This window comes from Candoia aspera, chromosome 12, assembly GCF_035149785.1.
Source record: "Candoia aspera isolate rCanAsp1 chromosome 12, rCanAsp1.hap2, whole genome shotgun sequence".
Lineage (NCBI taxonomy): Eukaryota > Metazoa > Chordata > Lepidosauria > Squamata > Boidae > Candoia > Candoia aspera.
In genome coordinates, this window is record NC_086164.1 from 804,245 (window position 1) to 826,055 (window position 21,811).

Here is a 21,811-nt window from a genome sequence, read left to right on the forward strand (position 1 = left end):
CAGTCCCTCCCTTGCAAGGGAAGCTCGCTTCAGGAAACGCTGCTCCAATTTGCATTGCCCCAAGCCAAGAGCAGAACATTGGTTTTCTCCATCAAGGCAAAGCGTCCTGGGCATCCCACTTCCTTCTCTGCTTGGGACTGGGTCCTGCGGGCCCTCAGAAGAGCTGGCAGGAGGGGACAGGAAGCCTTCTGGAAGAGACCCTCTGGGCTCCCCAGCCTTGGGCCCTTTTAAGGCCCCCGCTGGCCACGCAGCAAAGGACACCAACATTGTGCTATCCCAGAGGTAGCTCTGGAGGAAAGCCGAGGGGGCCGGACTACAGCAGGGGGCTGCCCCTCAGCCCTGCCAGCAACGCGTTCTGCAAAGAGCCCCCGATTCTCCTTAGCAGGGAATCAGCCTCCGCCGCCCCAAGCCAGAGCCCACACAGTGCAAAACGTGGCTGCACAATCCCATCCAGCGCTGCGCTATCCTTGGATTCTGATCCACACCCACACACAGGGGATGGCTAATTGTAGGACCCCAAGGTGCGATTGAGCCAACACCAGCAACACTGTCAAAGCCAGTAGATTAAAGGGGGGTGACTAAATTAGCCCAGCAGCATCTGCCTCCGGCCCCCACTTTGCTTCTCAGGAACATGGGTCTTCCCAACAGGTAGGCAGCCCACAGAAGGGGCCAGGTTTTCCTGCATTAGCCACCCAGGCAAGCAGAACCAGAGAAGAGGTCAGGCAGTATCCACACCCTGCTTCAACCCCAAGCACCAATTATGGGAACCAATCTCGAAATGGGGAAAGACTAAGAGCTGAATCTCACCCCCCCCCCATCCTCCGTCCTGCCCACTCTAAAAAAATCAAGATACGTTCTGGAAAGTATGCTCTGTGTATTTTTTTTCAAGACATCTGTGATACAGGGTTCATCTGGTATAAATAAAGTATAAAATCTTACAAGTTGTTTTTTTGTCATTATTTTAACAAAAATACTAAAAACTTATTAAAAGCTGAAATCAAAGTGGGGTGGGAGGCTCTAGCAATCACACAGGATTTGAAAACACTGGTAGAAAGTGGAGATTAAAAACACTCGTTCGGCATGATAAAACGCTCCCAGCCCTGGGCAGGGGGTGCTGCTGCACAGTCAGGGTCTGGCGGGTGGGGGCTGTTCTCCCCTTGGCCCCGAAGGACCTTTCCAATTCCACCGTGAAGCAGCTTCTTCCCTCGCGAGGCCTCAATACCGTCCAAACGGGTTGTTGTTCTGCTGGGGCTGCGTGTCTGTTTAGGTCAAAGGCAGAGTTAGATGCGGGAAAGCAACACCGGGGAGGGGAGGGGGAGGGGAGGGAGAGCTGCGGGTTAAGCCTGGGCACCACAGCTCTTTCAGAGAGAGGTCAGTGCTTGAGAGAGGAGCTGGGACGGATCCGGGGGAAGGGGGCACAGCGCCAGGGATGCTCCTGTGGGCAGGATGCCCTCGTGCTTGACCCGCCTCTGCGACTGCTTTGCTGCACGCACCAGGACATGACCGGGCAGCCCCTCATGGAACAGCACGTGGGTTATCGACTCCCCCGCACACAAGCGTCACAAGGCACACGCGTGAGTTCTGTACCTCTGCCGTGGCTCTCTGCACCCCGTCTAGCCCAAACTGTGGCACGGGGCCCTTGCCTGCCCACGGACCACCAGAACGTGGAAGGGTGGCTCTTGGGGGGCAAAAGGATGGGGACCAACCACAGTGGGAGGGACCCCTTTCTCCCCAGGCCCACTGTCTCCACAGCCTCAGCCGCCTCTCTGATCAGAATGGAGAACGGGGGGGGGGGACAGACAGACAAGGGGAATGACTGCCCCAGAGCGAAGCTGCTGCTGCCCATTGAGTGCTCCAAGAGGGACAGCAGCCACTGCAGCAGCAGCCCCGATCCTACCCCCACCCCATCTGGCCTCTTTTGCCGAGGCAGAGCGAGCCCGACTCCCGGGCTCTCCACGCCCCAGACGCCCACGCGAGTCCTGCCTGAGACGCCCCGCTCTGGAGCACTAAGCGTGCCCAGCCCCTCCAGAGCACTGCAGCACCAGGCGTGGCCACGTGGTGCCCTGCGTTCAGTGCTTCCTTGCAGGTCCGCTGCCCCGCGTCGGATGCTGCACCTGCTTGCTGCTCTACTTGGCTGGGTGGGGAAAATGAGGCCTGGCAGGAGGGGGCTGACCGGAAGCCGGCCGTCTCTGGCAAGGCTGGCAGCTGAGAACACAGGCCGGATTTGCCGGACCTTCCGGGGCCCCTAGATTCACCCTCCTGTGAAGCCTCCTCCCTTTGCCTTCCATTCCCGTTGAGGACTGCCCTGTTCCGGTGCCCTTTGGAAGGCAAGGAGGGGGAGCCCCAGAGAACCCCGTTTCCTGCCAATGAGGGGGCCCAGAGGGTTGCAGCTGTACCCCGCGGGCGGGGGGGGCAGGGCCCAGGTCTTACTGGAGAGCTGCTGCTGGAGCTGCCGGACCAAGGCCGCCGTCTGCTGCTGCTGCTGCGTCTGCTGGAGGCCCTGCCGCTGGAACTGCAGAGGGAGAGGAGGCGTCACCAGGGCCGCAGTGGGGGGGGTCCCCTGGCTGCCCCAGGAAGAGCCTTCACTTACAAGGGGCTGCTGTGGAGTCAGGCTTTGCATCCCCAGTCCCGGCGGCTGGCCCTGGGCTTGGGGCTGAGGGACGGGTGGCACCGGGGGCGGCTGCTGGGGGGGCGGCTGTGGCTGCGGCTGCTGGGGCTGTGGCTGTGGCGGGGGCTGCTGCTGCTGCTGCAAAAAAAAAAAAAGAAGGCAGAAGGGGGGTGTGATAGATGGGCACCCACGGGAGACTTAGCCAGAGCTGCTGGGAGGATGGAGGGTCGGCCCGTTCTGAAAGGCGGCTTTTCCCCAACTGTCAAAACATGCCTGGACAACCACCTTTCCTTTTTTAGGGTTTGAAAAAGTGCCCCCCTCCCCTTTTGCCATGGACTTTCGGTAACGTTATCAGAGTTTGCTCCTTGGAGGGGCCAGATGCTGAAGCCCCAAGTGGACCAACAGGGCCCCAGGGAAGGAGGCCTGACCGACCGAGAGGGAGCCCACCAGGCTCCGTTGCTGCTCACCCGCAGCAGTTGCTGCTGCTGCTGCTGCTGCTGCTGCTGCTGCCTCAGATACTGCTGCTGCTGCTGCTGCTGGTCTGGCAGAAGCTGGCTGGGGCGAATCCCCGCTGGGACCCCCTGCGTGCTGATGTGGCCAATGCTGCTCATCATGGGTGCCTGTTGCATGGACTGATGCGGAAACCTGGACCCGAGGGCGGGAGGAGCAGGCCCTTCAGAGAGCAGGCCCAGAGCACACCTCCCGCTGCCCCCCCGGCCCAGAGCCCGAAGCAGCCTGTTTCGGCAACGCCTTGGCTGGGTCGGCCCCCCACAAGGTACCTCTGTGTGGCGCTCAGAGCGTGCCCGTAGGCAGGGGCCTGCTGGTGCACGTAACCGCTGGGCCTCTGCATTGACCGGACAGCATCCACGAAGGCAGGGTTGGCGCTGGGGTGCGTGTTCTGATAGGTCTGGGTGGAGTACGTGGGAGGGACCATGGTGCTGGCCTGGGAGGGGTGCTGCTGAAGGCTAATGTGTGACACGTAGGGGGTGTAGCCCTGCAGGGGGAGGGGGAAGAGGAACAGCCAGTAGGCCCCTGCTGGGCGGCTCCGAGAAGAAAGACGGCAGGTCTCGGGGGCACCGCAAGGATGGAGACCATGCTCAGCCCCACCAGCTGCGGGGCAGAGCTTCCTTTCCCAACCCAAGCCCCAAAAGCAAGGGGAGAGCTTCCACTGGGGAGGAAACGCAGGGCCGCCAATTGCTCCTTGTGCTGTGAGGAAGCTCACCTGTGATGGCTGTGCAGCCCCATAGGCTGGGGTGGGTGGCATCTGGCGCACGGGTGGCTGCCCCAACATCCCCTGGCCTTGCTGGAAAAGCAGGAGAGAGGCGTGGCGTAGCAGCGGGGAGCAGCAGGCACCCTGGGGGCGAGGCCAGGCTCTTGCCACCCCTGAAATTTTTCCTTCTGGGTGCAAATGCTCTCCCAAGATTACTTTGGGCTAGGACCCCAGCCTCACTGACTGAGAAAGAGAACGTCAGGGGACGGGGCATTTTCGTTCTCTTTCAGGAAGAGCCGGATATTGCCCCAAACTGGCCCCATCTCCAGAGGTCAACTCCAGCAGCCGCTGCTGGCTGAAGGGCGAGGGAAGAAGGCCGGCTCTGCAACAGTCCGGCGGGATCTTACCAGTTTGGCCTGCAGTTGCTGGCGGAGGAGCTGTCCACCGGGGACAGGGGGCGGCGGTGGCTGCTGCCTATAGACGGCGGACTTATAGGAAGGGTCCATGCCCATCATGCCCATACCTGTCGGCAAAACCCCAGCATAGGGGAGCCGGCTGGGAACCAGCTTGCCTATTGGCATGCGCACCGGCCGGTACGATGTGTCCAACCGAGGGCCACCTGCGAGGGAGAACAAGCACGTCTTTTTCTTGGGCGCCTCCAGCCAGAAGAGGCCAGGCACTCGCCGCTCAGCCCCGGCCAGCAACCGAGGAGGACCGGAGGCCCAAGGGAGGGCAGAGGGAGCGCCTCTTCCAGGGTCCTGTGGGGGGGGGAGTGGCAGAGGGTTTCCCTCCACAGAGGGGAAGCCAGGATTTGACTGACCTGCCGGGAGGGGCTGGTTCTGAGCATAGAGGCCCACTGGAGGTTGCCCGTAGGCCAAGCGAGACATGGAGTTCCCCGGCTGATGATGCAGGAGGTCAGTGGGAATGCCTCCACCATAGGAGACCCCCCGGCCCGTGTTCATCATGTATTCCTGCAGGGTGAAAGGCCGTGAGAAGGCAGGCCACCCAGCCAGGCAGGGGAAGAGGCAGGCATGGCCAACCCCGCCCCGCCCAGCCGCAGGGCCCCTCACCTCGCTCTTGCTGGCGGATTGGGCGCGCTTCTTGTTCTTGTTCTTGTTCTTATTCTTGGGCTCCGCAGTGGAGCTGGCAGCGTTTGTGCTGGCCTTCTCCACCTTGGCCGGCTCGACGGCCTTCTTTTCTGGCTCCAGGGCGACCGGGGTGGGGGGCTCCTCCTCCTCGGGGGGCAGCGGCAGCGGCTCCAAGTAGTAGCTGCGGGGCTTGGGCTTCAGGTGGGTGTGATAAAGGAGCAGCCGCTGCTGCTCTTCGAAGCGGGAGACCTTACGGTCCACCCGCACCGTCCCAAACCAGCCCCAGGACAACGGGGCGGAGTGCTTCAGGCCTTCAAAGAGGTCCCAGGGGGAAATCTTCTGCTTGGTGGAGACCTGGAGGCCCTGCGGGGAGGACAAGCACCGAGCTCAGCCACGGGCACTTGAGGGCTGCCCCTCCTCATCCTGACCAGGGCTCCGGAGGAAACCCGCCGCTCCCACAGCACAACCGCCACCCCTTCCTGCCAAGAGCCAACGTGCCCAGCTGGGGGTCAGCAGAGCCACTTGCCTCCTTTTTGAAAATGGAGTCGAAGCCAGCAATTTTGTTGCCCTTGGTGTCGATGAGGGAGCCCTGGGGCTCACAGGTGATCACGTCCCGGGTCTGCTTGGGCAGGGGAAGCAGCTGGCGCACCTTCTCCAGGCTTTCAGACTGGCGGTCGCCCAGCTCTTTCTGCAGAGGAGGAAGCCGGCAGCCGTTCTGAGGGGAGCCAGGCCAGACCCAGGCTCATTGCTTCTGCTGGGGTCAGTGTGACGGGAGCTGCATTGCAGCTCCAGCCCCCCCCCCCCCCCGTTTCTGCAGCTCTGGACAGGGACCAAGCGCTGCCCCCCCCCCACTGTTCTCAAGCACAGGAGCTTTTCCCAGAGCCCGGGTGAAGAAAGCGGAAGTTGGTCAATGAACAGACCACTGCGGCACCCCCTCCCTCCCAGGGGGTCTGGTTTACCCGCAGCTTCTTGACCAGATTCATGTAGGCCCGCTTGTTCTCCTCCATGCTGCCCTGCGAGATGCTGGACATGTCAGCAGCCAGCGTGCCGTTGATCAGCACGCTCAGCATGTCCAGGACCGTGGTGAAGAGCTCGCTGGAAGATCAGCACCAGGAAGGAGGTGAGGTGAGGAAGGGGCAGCAGCGGCAGCCACATCAGCCCCGGCCAGGTTCTGCACAGTATTTGCACGGCCCCTTGAGGCCAAGCAAGCTGAGACCTTGTCCAGCTACGAAGCGGGATAGGGCTCTGCGCATGGGGCACATAAAAGAACCAGCTCCCCAGCTGACCCACATCTGTGACATGGGATTTCTGGCCCAGCCTGTCCCCTAAGACCTCTGCAGACCGACTGGCAACACTACCCCCATCCCCATCAGACTGCCTCCTGGGATCCTAACGGAGCCGCCAAGGGGTGGGGGTTCCTTGAGGAAGGGGGGGCTCACTTGTTGGACTGCATGTCCACTGTGCCGCTACCGATGATGTCCAAGAGAAGCACCGCCCACTCCGTGGTCTGCTGGGTGCTGCGCTGCACCGTGTCGAACATGCCCCCCACCTGGCAGAAGCACAAGGTTAGCTCCCCCCACTACAAGAAGCCTGACAGGCGGAGCAGGCAAGGCGGGCCTTCCCACGCCCAAAGGCAGAAGGGCGGCCCCAGGGGAAGGGAGATTCTGGCCGGTGGCCAAGGCAGGCACCAGGAAGGCCCTGCCCACTAGTTCCAGTTCCGTCCCCAAGTTTCAGGGGGCAGCCGTTTTGGGGGGCTCACCAGATTCAGGCGCAGCTTCAGGGCCTCGTGCATCAGCTGCCTGGCCTTGCAGTCGTCCTGGTACTGGTCTTCCCGCCAGTTGGTCACAATCTGAGGGGACAGCGAAGGGATCAGCCCTCACTCGGAGACAGAAGTGGCCCCGCCCTGCCAGCTGCTCCGGCTGCATCCCAGAGGCCGAAGGGCTGGGAAAGGGGAGAGCCCCAGGCCTGCTGCAGCAGAAGCCCTCCCAGGAGGAAGTGCAGTCGGGAAGCCACCTCCCGGCGCTCAGGGACGCCTCAGCCTACCTGCTGAACCTGGCTGTACAGGGAGGCGAGGAGGCCCTCGCGCTGCTCGTCCTGGCCTTTCAGGCAGGTCAGCACCAGGGACAGGAAGGGCTGCTGGCTCAGCAGGGTCATGCTGTGGGCAAGGGCAGAGGTGATGTCGGGCTGGGCTCAGAGGGGCTTCCCCCCTCCCCCCTTCCTCCAGGCCACTCACCTCTTCTGCTTCTGCCTGTCCCGCTCCTTGCGGGATGAAGACCCCAGGTGCTGCCCCTTCTCCAGCTCGTCCCCCGCGGCCTTCAGCACGTAGCCCTGAACGGAGGTTGGGAGCTTGGCGATCAGGGGAGCTACCAGCCACACTCCGGACCGCTCCAAAGAGCTGGACGGGCAAGAGAACAGAGTCAAGCCGGCTCTGATTCCCCACATCCACCCACCCGCCTCCCTTAGCCTCTGCTGACCTAAGGACAGGCTTGGCTTTGGGGTTGGCCGGCATGAGGTTGGGGCAGCTGCCTAGGCTGACAATGCCGTTGCTGGCCAAGCTGGTCTCGGCCGACTGCTGGAACACTTCAATGGTGGCCTTGGCGATATTCTCCTGGAGGGAATTCATTTCCTGCTGCAGGGGGCGGAGAGAGGAGGGAGTCCGGCTTCCACACACCCCAAGCATTTGCCAAGAGAACAGATCTACAGCTAGCCCTGGATGATCCCCAGGAGCTGCCCTTCCCCACGGGCCTTCTGAGCCGCAGCGGCCTCTCCCAGGGACATCAGCCCCAGATCCTGGCAGCGTCACTCCTTACGTTGTTTGCGGTCTGCTTGATCATGAGCTGCAGCTCGAGCAGCGACTGGCGCATCGTCCATTGGTCCAGGTTCTGCAAGGGAAGCAGAGGGACGGAGTCCGTTAGGGGGACGGCCCTGCTGCTGTGCAAGCCGCTAGCTGCCCTCTCGCTTCCCTGGAGAGAACGTGGATTTCAGGGCACCCCTCGGCCCCGCCTGTCCAGTAACAAGAGCCAGCCCATCCGATCTCCCCAGCCGCTTCCCCTCGCTTCCGCAGAGACTGAGGAACCATCATCTGCCTGGCCTGATGCTCTGCCCCCCCCAAAACCTGCAAAATGCGCTTGATCCTCTGCCGCTGGGGGTTCTCGCCCTCCTCGCTATCGAGCAGCCGGTGAGGGTAGCAGATCAGCTGCATCAGCCTTTGGGCCTGGGTGCTGCTCAGGACAGGGTCCTGCAAGTCATTGCTGTCCTCGCACAGGGACTTCAAGCATCGCTCTCCCACCCATTCCTGGAAACAAATGCAGGGGGAGTGCGCCACTGAGGCTGCTGGCCTCTGGCTCTCCAAGTGACGCCCTGACAAGTTGGCACCCGCCTCTCAGGCTTCATGGCAACAGCCGCTGGGCCGAGGCTCGCGGGGTCTCCGCCGTGGGTGCACCAGGGCCTCAACGGGGCTTAGCACCCAGCCCATCCGAGAAGCCAAACTGGCCACCAATCCCAGGCAGCCAACAGCAATTGATAGCTTAGCTCCCTGCAAGCCAGAGTTCTGATAAAACGCTTCCCCTCTCGGGCCACCAGAGCCTCACCTGCTGGCAGATGCTCCTCAGGACGTACTTGGCGTAAACATCCAGGCTGGCCGTCTCAACGGATACCACCCGGCCGGCCGGCTTTTTGTCGTCATCCAGGAGGTCGTCCACCCCACCCGGGTGGGAAAATCCGGAACCCTTCAGTTCGGCATCCCCTGCGACCAGGAGTGGGGAGTGACCCAGTGGCCTGCCCAGCCCAGCCCAGCCCCGCCTGTCCACCCCCACTCCCTGGTTGCCTCCCAGCACGTACCCAGGACAAAGACGGCTTTCAGCACCGCAAAGACAGCCCCATCCACAATGCGATTCTGGGAAGCGGCCAGCAAGTGCCTGTCGCAGGATGAGCGGATGCCCACAGAGGGCTTACCTGCAGAAGAGCCCATGCTTTTAGCCCTGGACAGGTCTGGCTGCTGCTCCAGCCGACACACAAGGCTCCCCAATAATGGGAGAGCCAAGGACCCTGCTTGGCAGTCTACTCCCCCAAAGGGCACCCCAACGGCCAAGGAGTCCATTTAGCCCAGCACACCCAGTTCTAATGAGGGCCAGCCCACCGCTTCCCAGATGGGGCCCAAAGCCCACGCAGTTCCCTAAGAGCTCCCCACAGAGCTGCAGGGGAGAGTTATATGGCCAGGGGGAGGAACTGCCGCAAGGCAGCTGAGGCCAGACCAGCACCAGGGAGGGAGAGGTGCAACCAGGACTGCCTGCGGAAGGCAGAAGAGGAAGCAGGCAGCAGGCAGTCCCTGGACTCAAAGAAGGGGAGGGGGAGTGGCTTGGACCACAGACTGGCCTAGGGATGCAGATGGGGAAGGGCAGGCAAGGAGGAGCTGCAGAGACTGGCCCCAGCCTGCGCTGGCTTACTGCTATCCTGCTGGCAGGGATTCAGCTGAGGGGTCTTAAACAGATGCAGCAAAATTCGGCAGGTCAGGCGGGCCCCTGGCTCCGAGTCCTGTTCGCTGCAGGCTGTGGACAGAAGGGCAGAGTGGTCAGTCACAATGCCACCCTTCCAGCTGTGCCATTCTCCGTCTGCTTCAGCCTGCGCCCCAGCCCGACGCTCACCAGCGTTGAGTAGTGAGGGGATTGCAGCGCAGCGGATCAAGTCCTCTAGGAGGAGACACTGGCGGGCGATGAGGATGGCCACGAAGGTTGCCAGGGAGTCATGGAAGGACAGGTCGCTCACCTGCAGGAAGGAGACAGGCAACACAGCTGAGCCTCCGTCTATATTGCGATCTACATCCAGAACTGACCTCACTCGGAGGGTCCAACCACAAAGCTGGCCCCACCCCAGCGCTGGGCAAATATTCCAGAATCGGATCTTAAGTCCCTGGAGGGATGAATCGCTGTGATCAAGGAAAGCACTGGATCAGCCTGCAATGTCAAGTCTGTGTTTCAAGACTGCAGGAGGATCACATCCTGCACAAACACGGGCACTGCTGAGAGCTAAGCCAAAAGTCAAAGCAGAAAAACTCAGGGTTTCCTGTTAATATCCGCAAGCCCCTTTTGCCAACCTGATGCCTTCTGGATGCCTTGGACCTCCACCTGGTAGGACCGCGTGCCTTGCAACAGGGTACAGCCTTTCTCCCTAGGGGACCGTCCTCCAAGCACACACCCCTCTCTTCAATATGTTGATTTACCAACAGGCCCTCCTCAGACATCACTCCTGCTCTGGGCTGGAACAAAACCTCCCTCCCACCCCTCCCCGTCCTGCCCTTACATCCACGTTGCAGAGGAGGTCGTTGAAGCCACATGTCCCATTGTTGGAGGAGCAGCACAGGGCCTTCAGCACCCCCAGCCACTCGGCACTCAGCAGCTTGCAGTAGCCTGTCAGCTCCGCACAAAGGATTGCGATGTCGTTGACCCTGGCGGGAAAGCAAGGGCCAGTGAGGAGGGCCGGGCAGCCTTTGCAGGCGTGATCCACGGAGAAGCAGTGTGAGCTATCTAGCCTGGAAGGAGTTGCTTTGAAGATGGGGCTGCTGTGTTCACAAGGTGCAGGAAAAGCCACAAACCGGTGGAGCAGCTGAGTGCGGCTAATTCCACAAATCAAGCATAAAGCAGCCGTTGAACATGAGGGGGAATCCAGCCTCTGCCTCCAAGTCCCAGGGAGTGGGGAAAAGGAAGACGGGGCCAGGCCTCCTCCTTGACTCCTGGCCTGCGAGTGTCCTGGAAGCACCCTCGCCTCCGAGGGGCAGAGGATGCTGGAAGGGGCATCAGTGGCGGAGCTGAATGAAAAGGCAGGGGCTCAGCAGGTCTCCCTGCGGGGCCCAGCCAGGCCCGGCCTGCCCTCACCGGTCGGGGTCGTGGTGCCCCACACAGACGTGCATCAGGGCGTTGCACACGAAGCTGTAGCGGTTGGCGGGGTTGTCGGCCAGGCTCTTGCCCAGGCTGGTGTAGGTGAAGTTGTGGGCGGAGGGGTTCTCGATGGTGTCAATCATGAACAGGGGCTCCCACAGCATGTTTGAGTCCGAAGGCTCCACGTTGCAGTAGATGGTGTTCTTCACCTTGGAGCAGAAGTCGCTGCGGGGGGTGGAGGGAGGAGGAGATAACCCTGCCACAGGCCCTGCCAGCCCCTCACTTCCAGGGCCGAGCGGGGCTCCCAAGTCCCCCTGCTCAGGCACAGAGGCCCCGAGGGGACCGGGCGTGGTGCTGGGGGAGGCCCATGGCACCACCACGGACGGATGGACAGGCACTGACCTGAAGAGCTCTCCGAATTTGCTCTTGAGGTGGCTGCAGGAAGTGTACAGGTCGTAGAGGTAGGCCAGGATGCAACGCTCCGCCGAGGAGCCGTCCGAGCGGTTCATGCCGTGTTTCACCACCCCGCACAGCCTGGGGTGCGGGAGAGACGCCAAGTGGGTGGAGAGCCGGGCAGGGCAGGGCAGCCCCACAGGACGCCCATAGCCGCCAGACTGGCCGCCCCCAGCCTCCTGAGGGAGACGGTCCGAGGAGGGCCTGCAGCCTCCCCCCTTAGGCCATTGGGAGTCCCCCGGGCCACGCGGCAAGGCTGGCTCACCCCTCGAAGACTTGGGCCATCTGGTCCTGGTTGAGGATAAGGCAGGAGTGGTAGTGCCGCAGGACGGCCACGATGCACAGGCACAGGCTGGTGGTGTAGCTGCCCACCAGGTCAGAGGACTTCAGCAGCAGCTCGGCCTCCACCACGCTCAGCTCGTTCAGCAGCTACACCGGCCATCCAGGATCACGCAGAAGAAAGGCCAGAAGTGGGGGGGAGATGAACAGACCGGCTTGCAGACGCCCTCCCAGCCCCACTCAGGGGGCAGGGGGATGAAAGGGCGGTTTCCGAGGGAAACGGGCGCTGGGGAGCGGATAAGAGGAGGAGAGCAGCTCCTGTGGCAGCTCCTCCATGCACCCAAGCCAGTGTGTGCAGCTGCAGACCAGCCCCTCACGTTGCCGGGTTGAGCCTCCAACGGGGGCCGAGCATTTCTAAGATGAGGAGATGGGTGCGCCCTTTATGGCAAGAGGACCAGAAGGGGCAAGTTACTGATGCGTACTCCTCGGGCACGTTGCCGAGCTTGGACCTTCCCAGATAGGACGTGTGAAGAGGCCTTTGGGGACAGGGAGGGGCCACTGCAGCCCAGCATCCAGTGGGACTGCGGCACCTGGCCCCTCTTGGCACCCAGAAGTCTCTCCTGCGCCAGCACGGTGCAGACCCCTCGCCCTTGCAAAAACGGGCAACGTTCCAGCAAACAGGAGCCCCACGTCCTGGCAACCCACCTGGATGGCAAAGTCGATAAGCCCGCTGATGTTGAGTGAATACTCCATCAGGTCCAAGATGAACTGGATGTGCTGCACCAGCGGCAGATGGTAGGACATCCCTAAGGCAAAGCTGGTGATCTGCTCCAAAACATTGCGAGATACCTAGAGAAGGAAGCATGGTGGCCGGCAGTCACCGTCGTGGCTCTCCTGAGCCCAAACCACAGCCACGCAGCAGCGCTGCTCTCTCCCAGCACCAGACCCTGCCCTCAGCCGGGGAGCACGTACCTGAGAGGTAACGAGGTGCTGGTCAAAATGGGAAAGGTGCTGGAATTTTGCAAAGATGTCCTCTGCGGTCGGGAAGGCCTCCGGCTTGTTCCTCTTCCTTTTCTGCCCTTCCTCTCCCCCTGCCCGAGGAACGCACGTTGTGAGGGCCTCTGGGGGTGCTTCCTGTTCCCCAACCACCCCAGTGGCCTCCGTGCAGCCCTTTGGCCTGAGCAGCCCCACAAACCTGTCTCTGCCGTGCTTTTCCTGTTGAGCACCTTCAAGATGTCCTTGCTTATCCTTTTGATGGCATGGCGCGCTTCGTCACGCTGCTTCCCAACTCCAAAAAGGACCACCAGCCGCTGGTTGCACTCGTGGCTGCTCGATTCCTCCTGAGAAGGAAGGAAGAAGGGAAACAACAGGTGCCGGGGCTGTCAGTGGGGAGATTCTCCAGCCACCCCTGCGCAGAGACCCTTCCTTTTTGAGGAGAGGCACCCACCAAAGACTCCACGCAAAGCCCCCTGTAGCTCAAAGGCTCACTGGAGGAGGAAGAGACCCACCAGGCCCCGGGCTCATTTGCCTGGATGGCCCACGAAGCACAGCTCTCCCCATTGCCTGCTCCCCGACTCCTCCACGTGGGGAGCCCTGGACTGAGCTGGGCCCTGTCTGCATGCCAGGCTGCACTGACCCCTCCCCCATGAGGGCGAGGAGGACCGCTGTGGCTCAGCAGCATCCGGCTTCCGCTTGAAAGAAGCCATCGTGCTGCACAGCTGCCACCACAGCCAGGTCTCCTGGCCCCCAAGGCTGGAAAAGGTGGAGAGAGCCCAAATGCTGGGTGGGTTTGCCCCACATGCCGAACCCAAACCAAGCAGCCCCCGTTATGACTTAACGCAAAGCAGCTTCGTGTAATGAACACAGAGCAGGATCACGGCTTGATGCAGAGAGGAATTTAAAACTCCAAACAAACAACTAGATTTGCGCAACAGCCTGACAAGCTTGGGGAAATGGTGCCCACCCGCACCCAGTACACTTCCCCATCTCTCTCCCCAACTTGTTGCATCTTACCTGAGGAATGGGGAAATGCGTACAGTACTGGATGTGCCGCGGCTGGTCGTAAAGTGCTGCCAACGTCCCGTCTGCCACCCTGTCCTTCTCAAGGTCCAGTTTCTCTGGGGAAGGGCTGGCTTTGGACTCACAGTGCATGGAAGGAGAGAACATCTGGGGAAGGGGGACAGGGAAAATGCAGAGAGGTTGAGGTGACTCTGCATCTTGGCCAGGAAGACCTCTGCTCACGAACGGTAGCCTCCCAGGAGACCAGGCAGGGCTGAGGCCAGCTGGCTGGCCCTTCCCCAGGAACACACCCTCAACCAAGTACCAGGCTAGAGCACAGCACCCCATAGTTTCTGCTCCCCTTGAGGCCACGCCAGGCCCCCAAACAGTCTAGGCTGGGCCTCCACCCCCCCAGGCAAGTCACTCAAGCACATCCGGAGGGCAGTGGCTCTTTGGGAAAGGAGGCTCTGCAGGCAGAGGTAACCCAGGTTGGTCCAGCAATGGAGGGAGGGATCTATGGCAGCTTCTGCCACGTCACCAGGAGGACAGGCTTCCCAAGGTCTAGGCCAGGATGCCCTGGCAAGGTCCTACCGAAAAATCGGTCTTCTCCATGTCATCGAAGATGACGCTGGAACTGTGGTCGATGTCCATGTGACACTCCGACAGGCCCGCATCCTGGGGGAGAGAAGGAGCGCGCCACCCCTTCAGTGCTCTGAAGCTAAAGCAGCCCAGGCCCCCCAGATCGGATCAGGGGGGCTTTCGGCTCAAACCTCCAGCTTGATGCTGCGGCTGCCCTCCCGCTCCTTCCGGTCAGGCTCTTCCGCGGTGTCATCGAAGGGCGAGGCAGGACGGGGCCCGTGGTCGATGGCCAGGTCACCACGAGAGATCAGGGCACACATGTACATGTTGGGTGAGAAGACGTCATGCCGGATCAGCTCGCAGAAGAGCAGGACCAGGTTGAAGAACTCAACCCTCTCGTTCTCGTTGCTGGGGTCAGCTGCCGGGGGGAGGAGCGTGAGGAGCCTGGCCTGCTTCTGCGCAGCCGCCTCCCGGCCCACCCCCACCCATCCTCTCCAAGGGCACCGGCTGCGGCCAGGCCGGCCGGCCGGGAACACAGAAGAGCCAGGAGCCATACTCAGCATCGGGGCCTGGGTGTCCAGGAACTGCATGAGGACGTCTTGGAAGACGGGGGCGCTCGCTGCCGAGAGGGAGCCCGACGAGATGGAGCCCTTTTCGTCTACCACTTCGGAGTCGCCACACCGCTGAGCACAAGTGCAAGAGCAGAAGGCAGTGAGCCCCACGCTCTGCCCCCTTGGAAGCACCCCCGCTCCTCAGTCATGGGGCTGGGAAACTTTTGTGGCCTCTTCCCTGCAGGGCCCACCTGCTCTCAGACCAAGAGGATCTGCACCGCCCCCCCTTCTAGGATGAGCTTCCTGGTGCTGCACCTGGGCTCTGGAACTTTTCACCCCCTCCATCTCTCTGGCACTTTGAACGGCATCACTGCTTTCTTTCCTGCTGAACATTTCACAGGCTTTATTATTCTTCTTTTTCAAACGTTTAATGAGAGTTTTAGGAGCTTCCTAAAGAATTTTCCAGTGTTCTGGATTCGCGTTCATTTATTTTTGCAAAATGCTCAAATGAACACTCCAAGGACCTTGCCCCTAGTGGGCACCGCATGAAGTTCTTGGGGATGAAAACAGATTCATTAACGGCATTGAGGTCAAAACGTCTTCACCACAGACATCCGGTTCCAACCTCAGAAGGGTTCCGACCCGACCAGAAATCTTCCAGCCTTGTCTGTGGCCAGGACGGTCCACTGTGGGGACAGAACGCTCCCGGTCGAGTCCGGATGGGACACTCTGGGCCAGAATATTAATCCTCAACACGTTCCCCTTTCAAGTGCTTTGCGCTCTCCCCACCCCCCCGGCCTTCTCAGGGGACCTCTCTCTCCCAGTCTCTATGGAAACGCCGCCACACTCACCTCGGCCTCTATTTCTGATTGCCGCTTCTCCAGCAACTTCGCCACCACCATCGCCTGGTGCCGCCCTGAACGCTTGTGGCTCACGGCCCACTCGCAGAGCAGGGCCACCACGGCATCGTCATCGGGGGAGATCTGCCAGGAGAGCAAGCAGGATACCATGCTGGAAGGGCCACTCTGTCCTCCTCCCCATCCTTCGGTCTCTCACCCCACAAGAACCAAGGCGTCCCGTGACGCTCCCGTCCCCGAGACCACAGCTCAGTGTCCAGGGCTGTTGTTTCTCTGCAGCCGCTGCGCAGGGGTGACTGTCAGCTGAAGAGCGCAGCCACTTCCCCCAGCCCCCACCAAGCCCTGCCAGCTGTCCTGTCCCCCGGTTTGGGTCTGTCCCAGCAGTTGGCACCCAGGCACGGTCTCTGAATATGGAGGCTCTCCCTGGCCACCACGGAGAGGTCTCTCCTCCTCCATGAATTTCGTTCGCCCATTTTAAAATGATTTAGGCGAGGAGCCGTTACCACCTCCGGGCAGCAGCAATTCAAACCTGGCCATTCTGAATCAATTGCGCAATCTTAATAGCCCTGTTTTGGCAGCACATTGTGCACTAGTTGAGAGAACACCCTGCAACGGCCCCTGGGTGCAGGCGGCATCCCCGTCCAGAGCCACCTCCTCCGATCGTGCCCTGTTCTGTGGGCGCCTCTTTCCCCATGGCCAATCACAGAGAGAGAAGCCCAAGTTCCTTTCCTTCCGCTACCTCGTGAGTGTCTTTGCTTGGTCCTCCCCCGAATATCCTGTTGTATAGAGAATCCAGGGAGTTGCTGAAGTCTGAACGCTCAAAACTGTGACTGTCGAGGACTTCTAAAGTGTGGAGCACCCGGCTTATCGTGAACCCTGGAACAGGAAGCAGGAGATCAGAGGCACGGAGTGGAGTGTCAGACAGCAGGCAGGGAGCCCATCTGCGGTCCATCTGCTCGGATACAATGCAGTGAGGAAGTGTGGCAGAGTCAGGGGGTGTTACCTGCAGTGGCTTCCTGGCATTTGTCGAAAGACCAGCGTACTTCCACAGCCTGGCCACGTTCCTTGATCTGCTGCTCCGTCTCCCGGAGCCTGGCTCGGACCTGGCAAGGAAGGGACATCAGAGAGAGGTCCTGGAGCCCACAAGAATTCTGGGCTGGCCCAAGGAGGGATGGAGCAAGCCTGGCACAACACCCCCGGCTCTCTCTCTGCAGCTGGCACCCCGAGGGCTGGAGACAAACCAGACCGAGAGGTGGGCTGCTGCTCACCTGCTGTATGAAGCTTGCGTTGACCCCTGGCATGGGCAAGTTTGAGGGGGCAATTGGCAGATGATCGAGGGGAGAGCCCGTCTTGATTCTGCTGTCGGTGAGAGAGTAATGCCAGACAAGGGCGCTGGGGCAGCACAGAACAATACTCTGAAGGCAGAGGAGAAGGGAAGAGGCAAGGCGGGTGTTGAGCTCTCCAGAACAGCAGGAAGGTTGCCTTGACTGCCATCCCCCACCCTGGGAAGGCCGCCGGTTTCCTAGGGCAGTTCCGTGGTCCCTGCACCCAGACGTTCAGCAGCTCCCTTGGTGCTCTCCAATCCCCATCCCCAAATGCTCCCAGCATCCTCTTACCACCCCTCCTTCCTTCCTGTGTTCCCCAGTGGTCAACCACACCTGCTAGGGTTTAAGGGCTTGCCTGTTCCCGGCAGTGGGCTATGTACATAGCTGGGCGGTAACAAGGGAACTGTCCTAAAAGCAGCCCGACACTCGCTGTTCCTTCCCACCCGCCCTTGTGCCACAGCGAACACGCCATGAGAAATCTGAGAGATTTGTCCCCCGCTCCTTCTGAAGTGCTTTCCTCTCAAGCAACGCCCCACCTCTTGAGCGTCGCCAACACACCTCTTGCCTCCTCCCAACCCCTGCCAGACGTCTGCAAAGGCCAAGAGCCAGTCCCACATTCCTCACTTGCCTGGAGGATGCAGCTGAGCCCAAACACGACCGGGCGATGCTGGGGACACAGCAGCAGGTCACTGAAGGGGCTGGCAGATGAGTTTCCCGCAGCTGGTTGGGGAGTGGGGGTGGAGGGGAGTGCAGGGGCCGACTGCGATGGAAGATGGTGGGCCGGGTGCCCACCGCTGGCATCCAACAAAATGGCAAGACGGCGGGTGCAGAAGTAAGCCAGGCGCCTGGACAGGTAGGCAGACTGCACAAACTCACTGGAATACTGTTGCGGGGGGAGAAGGGGGGGGGAGGCTCAGCGCTGGGGGCTGAGCAGGGCCGCAGCATCCGCTTAGCCAGGAAGCCCGCTGTTCTCTGAGGCCTCGCTTTCCACAGCTGGCTGGGCGCCCCTTTGAGACTCGGCACCTGAGCTTCCTCCCCCAGCTGCCACTCAGCTAAGGCCTTCCCTTCCTTATAAAGTTTACTTATTTATTTATCAAGTTTTATCACTGCCCATTTCCCCCCAAAAGAGGAACTCCGGGCAGTTTACAATAAAAGCGAAGCTTAAAATGCAATTTGCTCCCGTTTTCCCATTTCATTCCTGGAGTTTCAAGGAAGCCCAGATGTCCAGGGGGGCGGGAATTGGGGGGCTGACCTGCAGGAGCAGAGGCAGGAGCAGCTTGAGGAGCTCATCCTCGCCCGGGCGAATCTTCTCGAAGCACTCCAGCACCCAGGTCAGAAACTCGTGCCGGTCCAGCATCCCATCCTGGAAGAAGCCGGCCGAGCCCCAGAGTGAGAAGGCAGGTGTGCCGAGCTCACCATCTCCAATCCACTTTCCACTGTGGGGGAACCAGTCATGGCAGCCTCCCCTCCCCGCCCTCACCTGGAACATAAACATGGCGAGCTTCTCGTTGTAGTCCCATTGCTTCACTGACTGCTCCACCTCCTGGGGCATGATGCTGGAGGGCGAGCCACAGGCTTGCGCCAGTAGCTGCCGATGAAAGTCAGCGATCTTCTGCAGCTGCTCCCACAGAAATTTGGTGATTATCTGTGTCCACTCTGGAAAGGGAGAGCAGTGGTCAGCAGGAGAGCTGGGGCTGGACCCGGTGTGGGACTCAACGTGCTTTCGGTGCAGGGGAGAGGAAGGATGGTGAAGGGGGAGCCACGCCATCCTGGGGACTCAGGTGCAGAAAAGATGGCTGCCGTGGAAGGAGACTCAGAGAGGCCCAGATCAGCCCAACCCCAGAGTGCTACGTTGATCCTGGGGGAGCTCAAGGTGGGAGCAGCAGCCCTTACCGCTGAAGGGATCAATGACATGCCGCTTCTTCACCTTCGTTTCCGTAATAGCAGCGTAATAGGCGCAGGTCATCTTGATCAGCCAGGCAGCTCTCATCACGGGCACCGTGTACTTGGCCAGGTAACCAAAGATCTCCTCCTTCTTGCTGAATATGGGTACCTGCAGGAGAGCAGAACAAGACAAGTGCGATTGGGACAAGGCCACGGGCAGTTTTGTCAGAGGCCGAGCAAGGAGGTGTACTTTGCCAAAGCAGCCCAAATACCCACCTCAACCGCTTACAGACGCTCTGGGCCTTTGGCCTCAACCACCCCTTCCTTAGCGCGTCCCCCCTTGACCCTGGGGGCCTTGGCAGCACGGTACCTTTTTAGCCAGGTGGGTGAGGGGTTTGGTGCCAGCCAGATCATTGAACCAATTGTTAATCGCGCCCTGGGAGCGAGCCGTCACCAGCCAGAAGTTATCCTTTTGGTTCACCTGTGGTTTCCGGCGTCCTGTGTCGGGCAGTGTGTTGCAGCGCAGCTTTTCAGCAATGATGCTGCTGAAGTTTGAACTGATCTGGGAAAGAGGAAAAGGCGCTTACGGCCCTTCTTTAGCCACAGGGCACCCTGTGGAAGCACCAGCCTCACTTTCCCTCCACAGCAACAGCCCAGCTTCATCAGCGCAGGACACCTTCACCTCCACTGCTTCCAGGACAGCCACCAAGGATCAGTGGCTCCTCTTCCTCTGCAGGGCTCCCTCCTGACGCCAATGCCCTCTCCCTCTTTTTGAGAGGCTGAGGTTTACTGAGGCAGCCCCATGGGAGCCTGAAGGCACTGCTAGGCCAGCGAGGTCTGCCGGGCAGCACATTTTCAACATCCCTTCACCATCTGCCCCTCTACTTCCTCATTTCTGCTGCCCAGAGCTCCCACCACCTGATGTCATCAGAATCCAAACATCAGATTCAGGGCAAGGGTTGGCATGGGCAAACAAGAACAGGCAGATGGATCCGATGCTTCTTCCGGGCTGTGCCTCCCCATCATGGTTTTCAACCGCAGATGAGTACCACGGGAAGCCCGGACCAACCCACCAGGGCTCACGGTCTGGGCTGCCCCCCCCTGCTCCTATGTTTTGACAACGGTAAAGCAGGTACGCCCCCAGAACGGTCTGGAGGTAGACCTCACCTTGGCGGGGTTGAAGTTGACGTTTTTGGCACTGCCATGTTCGTCTCCGGAAACGGCCGGCTGGTTGTTGAAGCCCTGCTTCACGTTGAGAGCTGTGAGCTCGTCCTGGGGGAGAAGGGGGAGAGTCACCCAGAGCCCCCCTGCTGGGGAGGGGTCAAGAGGCCGTGGCCCCTCTTGCACTCCAACCCTTGTGCCCCACGTGTGGACGGGCAGCCCCAGGTTAGATCCCGGATCGGAGGGACGAAAGGACTGGTTCCCCTGCTGGGGAGAGGCTGCTTATTATTTCTTGTTGTTATTGGTCAGAAACGGCCAGCGGCGAAAAGGAAGATTCCCGAACGCCGCCTGTCCGGGCAGGGCTCGCCCAGCCGCCCGAATGGGCCCCAGAATGCCCGCTGGGCGAGGGGGTCCCTGAGAACGGAACCTCCGTAGCCGAGAGCAGCTGCCTCCGACCGGCAGCCAGACCCCGGCGGGGGGCGGGGCGGGGGCGGGGCTCGCGCGGGGAGCGGAGGGCCCTCTGCGGGGTCACGCACCGCCGCGGCCGGGGCCCCCGCCCGGGCCCTCCGCGGCAGCGCCCTTCTTCCTCCGGGCCGCGGGGGGCGCTGCGCCCCGCCGCAGGGGGCGCCCTCCCGGCCGGGGTCGTCCCGCGCCCCCGCCTCACCTCCTTCTGCTTGGGGTCCTGCGGGTAGACGTCGGGCGGGCCCAGCCGCGGGCGCTTGAGAGGCCGGTGCTCGTAGCTGAGGACCCCGAAGGCCGCCATGGCCGGGGAAGAGGCCTTCCCGGCCCGTGCCCGCGCCGGCCGCCGACGAGACGCAGGCCCGGCCACCGGGTCGGCGGCGCGGAACCAGCCGAGCCGGGCCGACGGCTGCCGGAAAAGGCCGAGCCCGGGGTGGGGGCGTGCGTGCGCCGAAGCCTTCCGAAGGGCGGGCTCGGCAGTGTAGGAACCGAGAGGAGCCGGAATGGAACGCTCGCGGCTCTGGGGGCCGCGGAGGACAAAAAGGAGAGCACCGCGGCGGCGGTCGGAAGCGATGACGTCGCGGGAGCCGAAAGGGGGCGACGCGGAACGAAGTGGGAACCCGGCGGCTCTCCCGAGGCCCTCCCTCCCCGGAGCCAGGGGCGGAAATTGCCGAGGGCGGGCGGAGATGCCCGAAAGCAGCGCCGGCCTCCGAGGAGAGCGGGCGAGCGTCTCCCCCTGCAGTTCGGCCTCGGTCACTGCAGCGCCCCGCCGTTCAACAGGTTGAGCTGGAGGCGGTCCCGCGAGATTCTCTGCGCGCTATGGCCTCTCCGGCCTCCGTGCCTGCCCGCCTGCACCTAGGAGCAGCGGGATTGTCGGGGCGACGTGGGCTGTGCAGGTAGCCGGTGGCTGAGCATTTAAGGACTGTGGTGCAGCCCGATGCGGCAACCTGCCAGGGGCGGCTTTCGCCCCCCCCATGAATTTGTCTCATCCTCTGAGCAGATTCTTTGCACGTGGGGACGCCGATGGGCCGAGCGGGCGCCTTGAGCAGAGATGCGATGATGGAGGGGGGAGAATGTCTGTCCAGCCCGCCCAAGCACACAACAGCAACCACAACAACGTTTCTGACACCTCCCCGTTTCTTCAGATTATTTTTGCTAAAGCCACCCAAAGTTCCCAAGGGGGGCGACCTTGCTGCCAGGAAGGGGATTGAGGCCTCCCTCGCCCTGCCTGCCTTGTTCTCCTCCAGATGTTCTCGAGAGGTCTCCCCAGATGTGCCCCCCTCAGAAAACAAAGCCCCAGAGCAACTCCATGTCTGGGCTTCCACAGTAAGTAGGTAAGGCAAGACCTCCACCCTTCCCACCCCAACGCTTGCTTCCCAGGCTGTTTGGAAGGGGGAGATCCCCCAAAGGTGGTACTGCAGTGGATGGAGGGTGGGCGAGGGGGTCTTGGGTGCACCCCATGAGGGCCTCCTCTGCCTTGCAGCCC

At 61.5% G+C, this 21,811-nt stretch overlaps 1 protein-coding gene across 5 annotated transcripts; it reads right to left on the bottom strand.

Annotated features, from left to right (window-relative positions):
* Window positions 1-854: 854 nt before the first annotated feature.
* Window positions 855-20,978, bottom strand: MED12 (mediator complex subunit 12). 5 transcript variants are annotated; one of them, XM_063313659.1, is made up of 44 exons: window positions 20,531-20,978; window positions 19,873-19,977; window positions 19,076-19,267; window positions 18,715-18,874; window positions 18,302-18,477; window positions 18,074-18,184; window positions 17,450-17,704; window positions 16,765-16,911; window positions 16,500-16,599; window positions 16,236-16,372; window positions 15,491-15,622; window positions 14,645-14,771; window positions 14,280-14,506; window positions 14,101-14,184; window positions 13,525-13,677; window positions 12,707-12,851; window positions 12,484-12,602; window positions 12,217-12,360; window positions 11,498-11,661; window positions 11,182-11,313; window positions 10,777-11,004; window positions 10,205-10,349; window positions 9,550-9,670; window positions 9,352-9,453; window positions 8,747-8,860; window positions 8,497-8,651; window positions 8,022-8,201; window positions 7,717-7,788; window positions 7,381-7,535; window positions 7,140-7,301; window positions 6,950-7,061; window positions 6,666-6,755; window positions 6,346-6,455; window positions 5,866-6,001; window positions 5,433-5,594; window positions 4,889-5,269; window positions 4,639-4,789; window positions 4,226-4,437; window positions 3,831-3,911; window positions 3,388-3,602; window positions 3,076-3,253; window positions 2,591-2,743; window positions 2,431-2,512; window positions 855-1,259 (listed from the first exon to the last, which is right to left on the bottom strand). In XM_063313659.1, exons 1-44 carry the CDS (start codon window positions 20,627-20,629, stop codon window positions 1,216-1,218), a joined length of 6,450 nt encoding a protein of 2,149 aa, XP_063169729.1. In that variant the 5' UTR covers window positions 20,630-20,978; the 3' UTR covers window positions 855-1,215. The 5 variants fall into 5 exon arrangements, with proteins under 5 accessions (XP_063169729.1, XP_063169728.1, XP_063169730.1 ...); XM_063313658.1 differs by having other exon boundaries at window positions 2,591-2,746; XM_063313660.1 differs by having other exon boundaries at window positions 2,591-2,746; window positions 19,076-19,262; window positions 20,531-20,645.
* Between the last annotated feature and the right edge of the window lie 833 nt (window positions 20,979-21,811).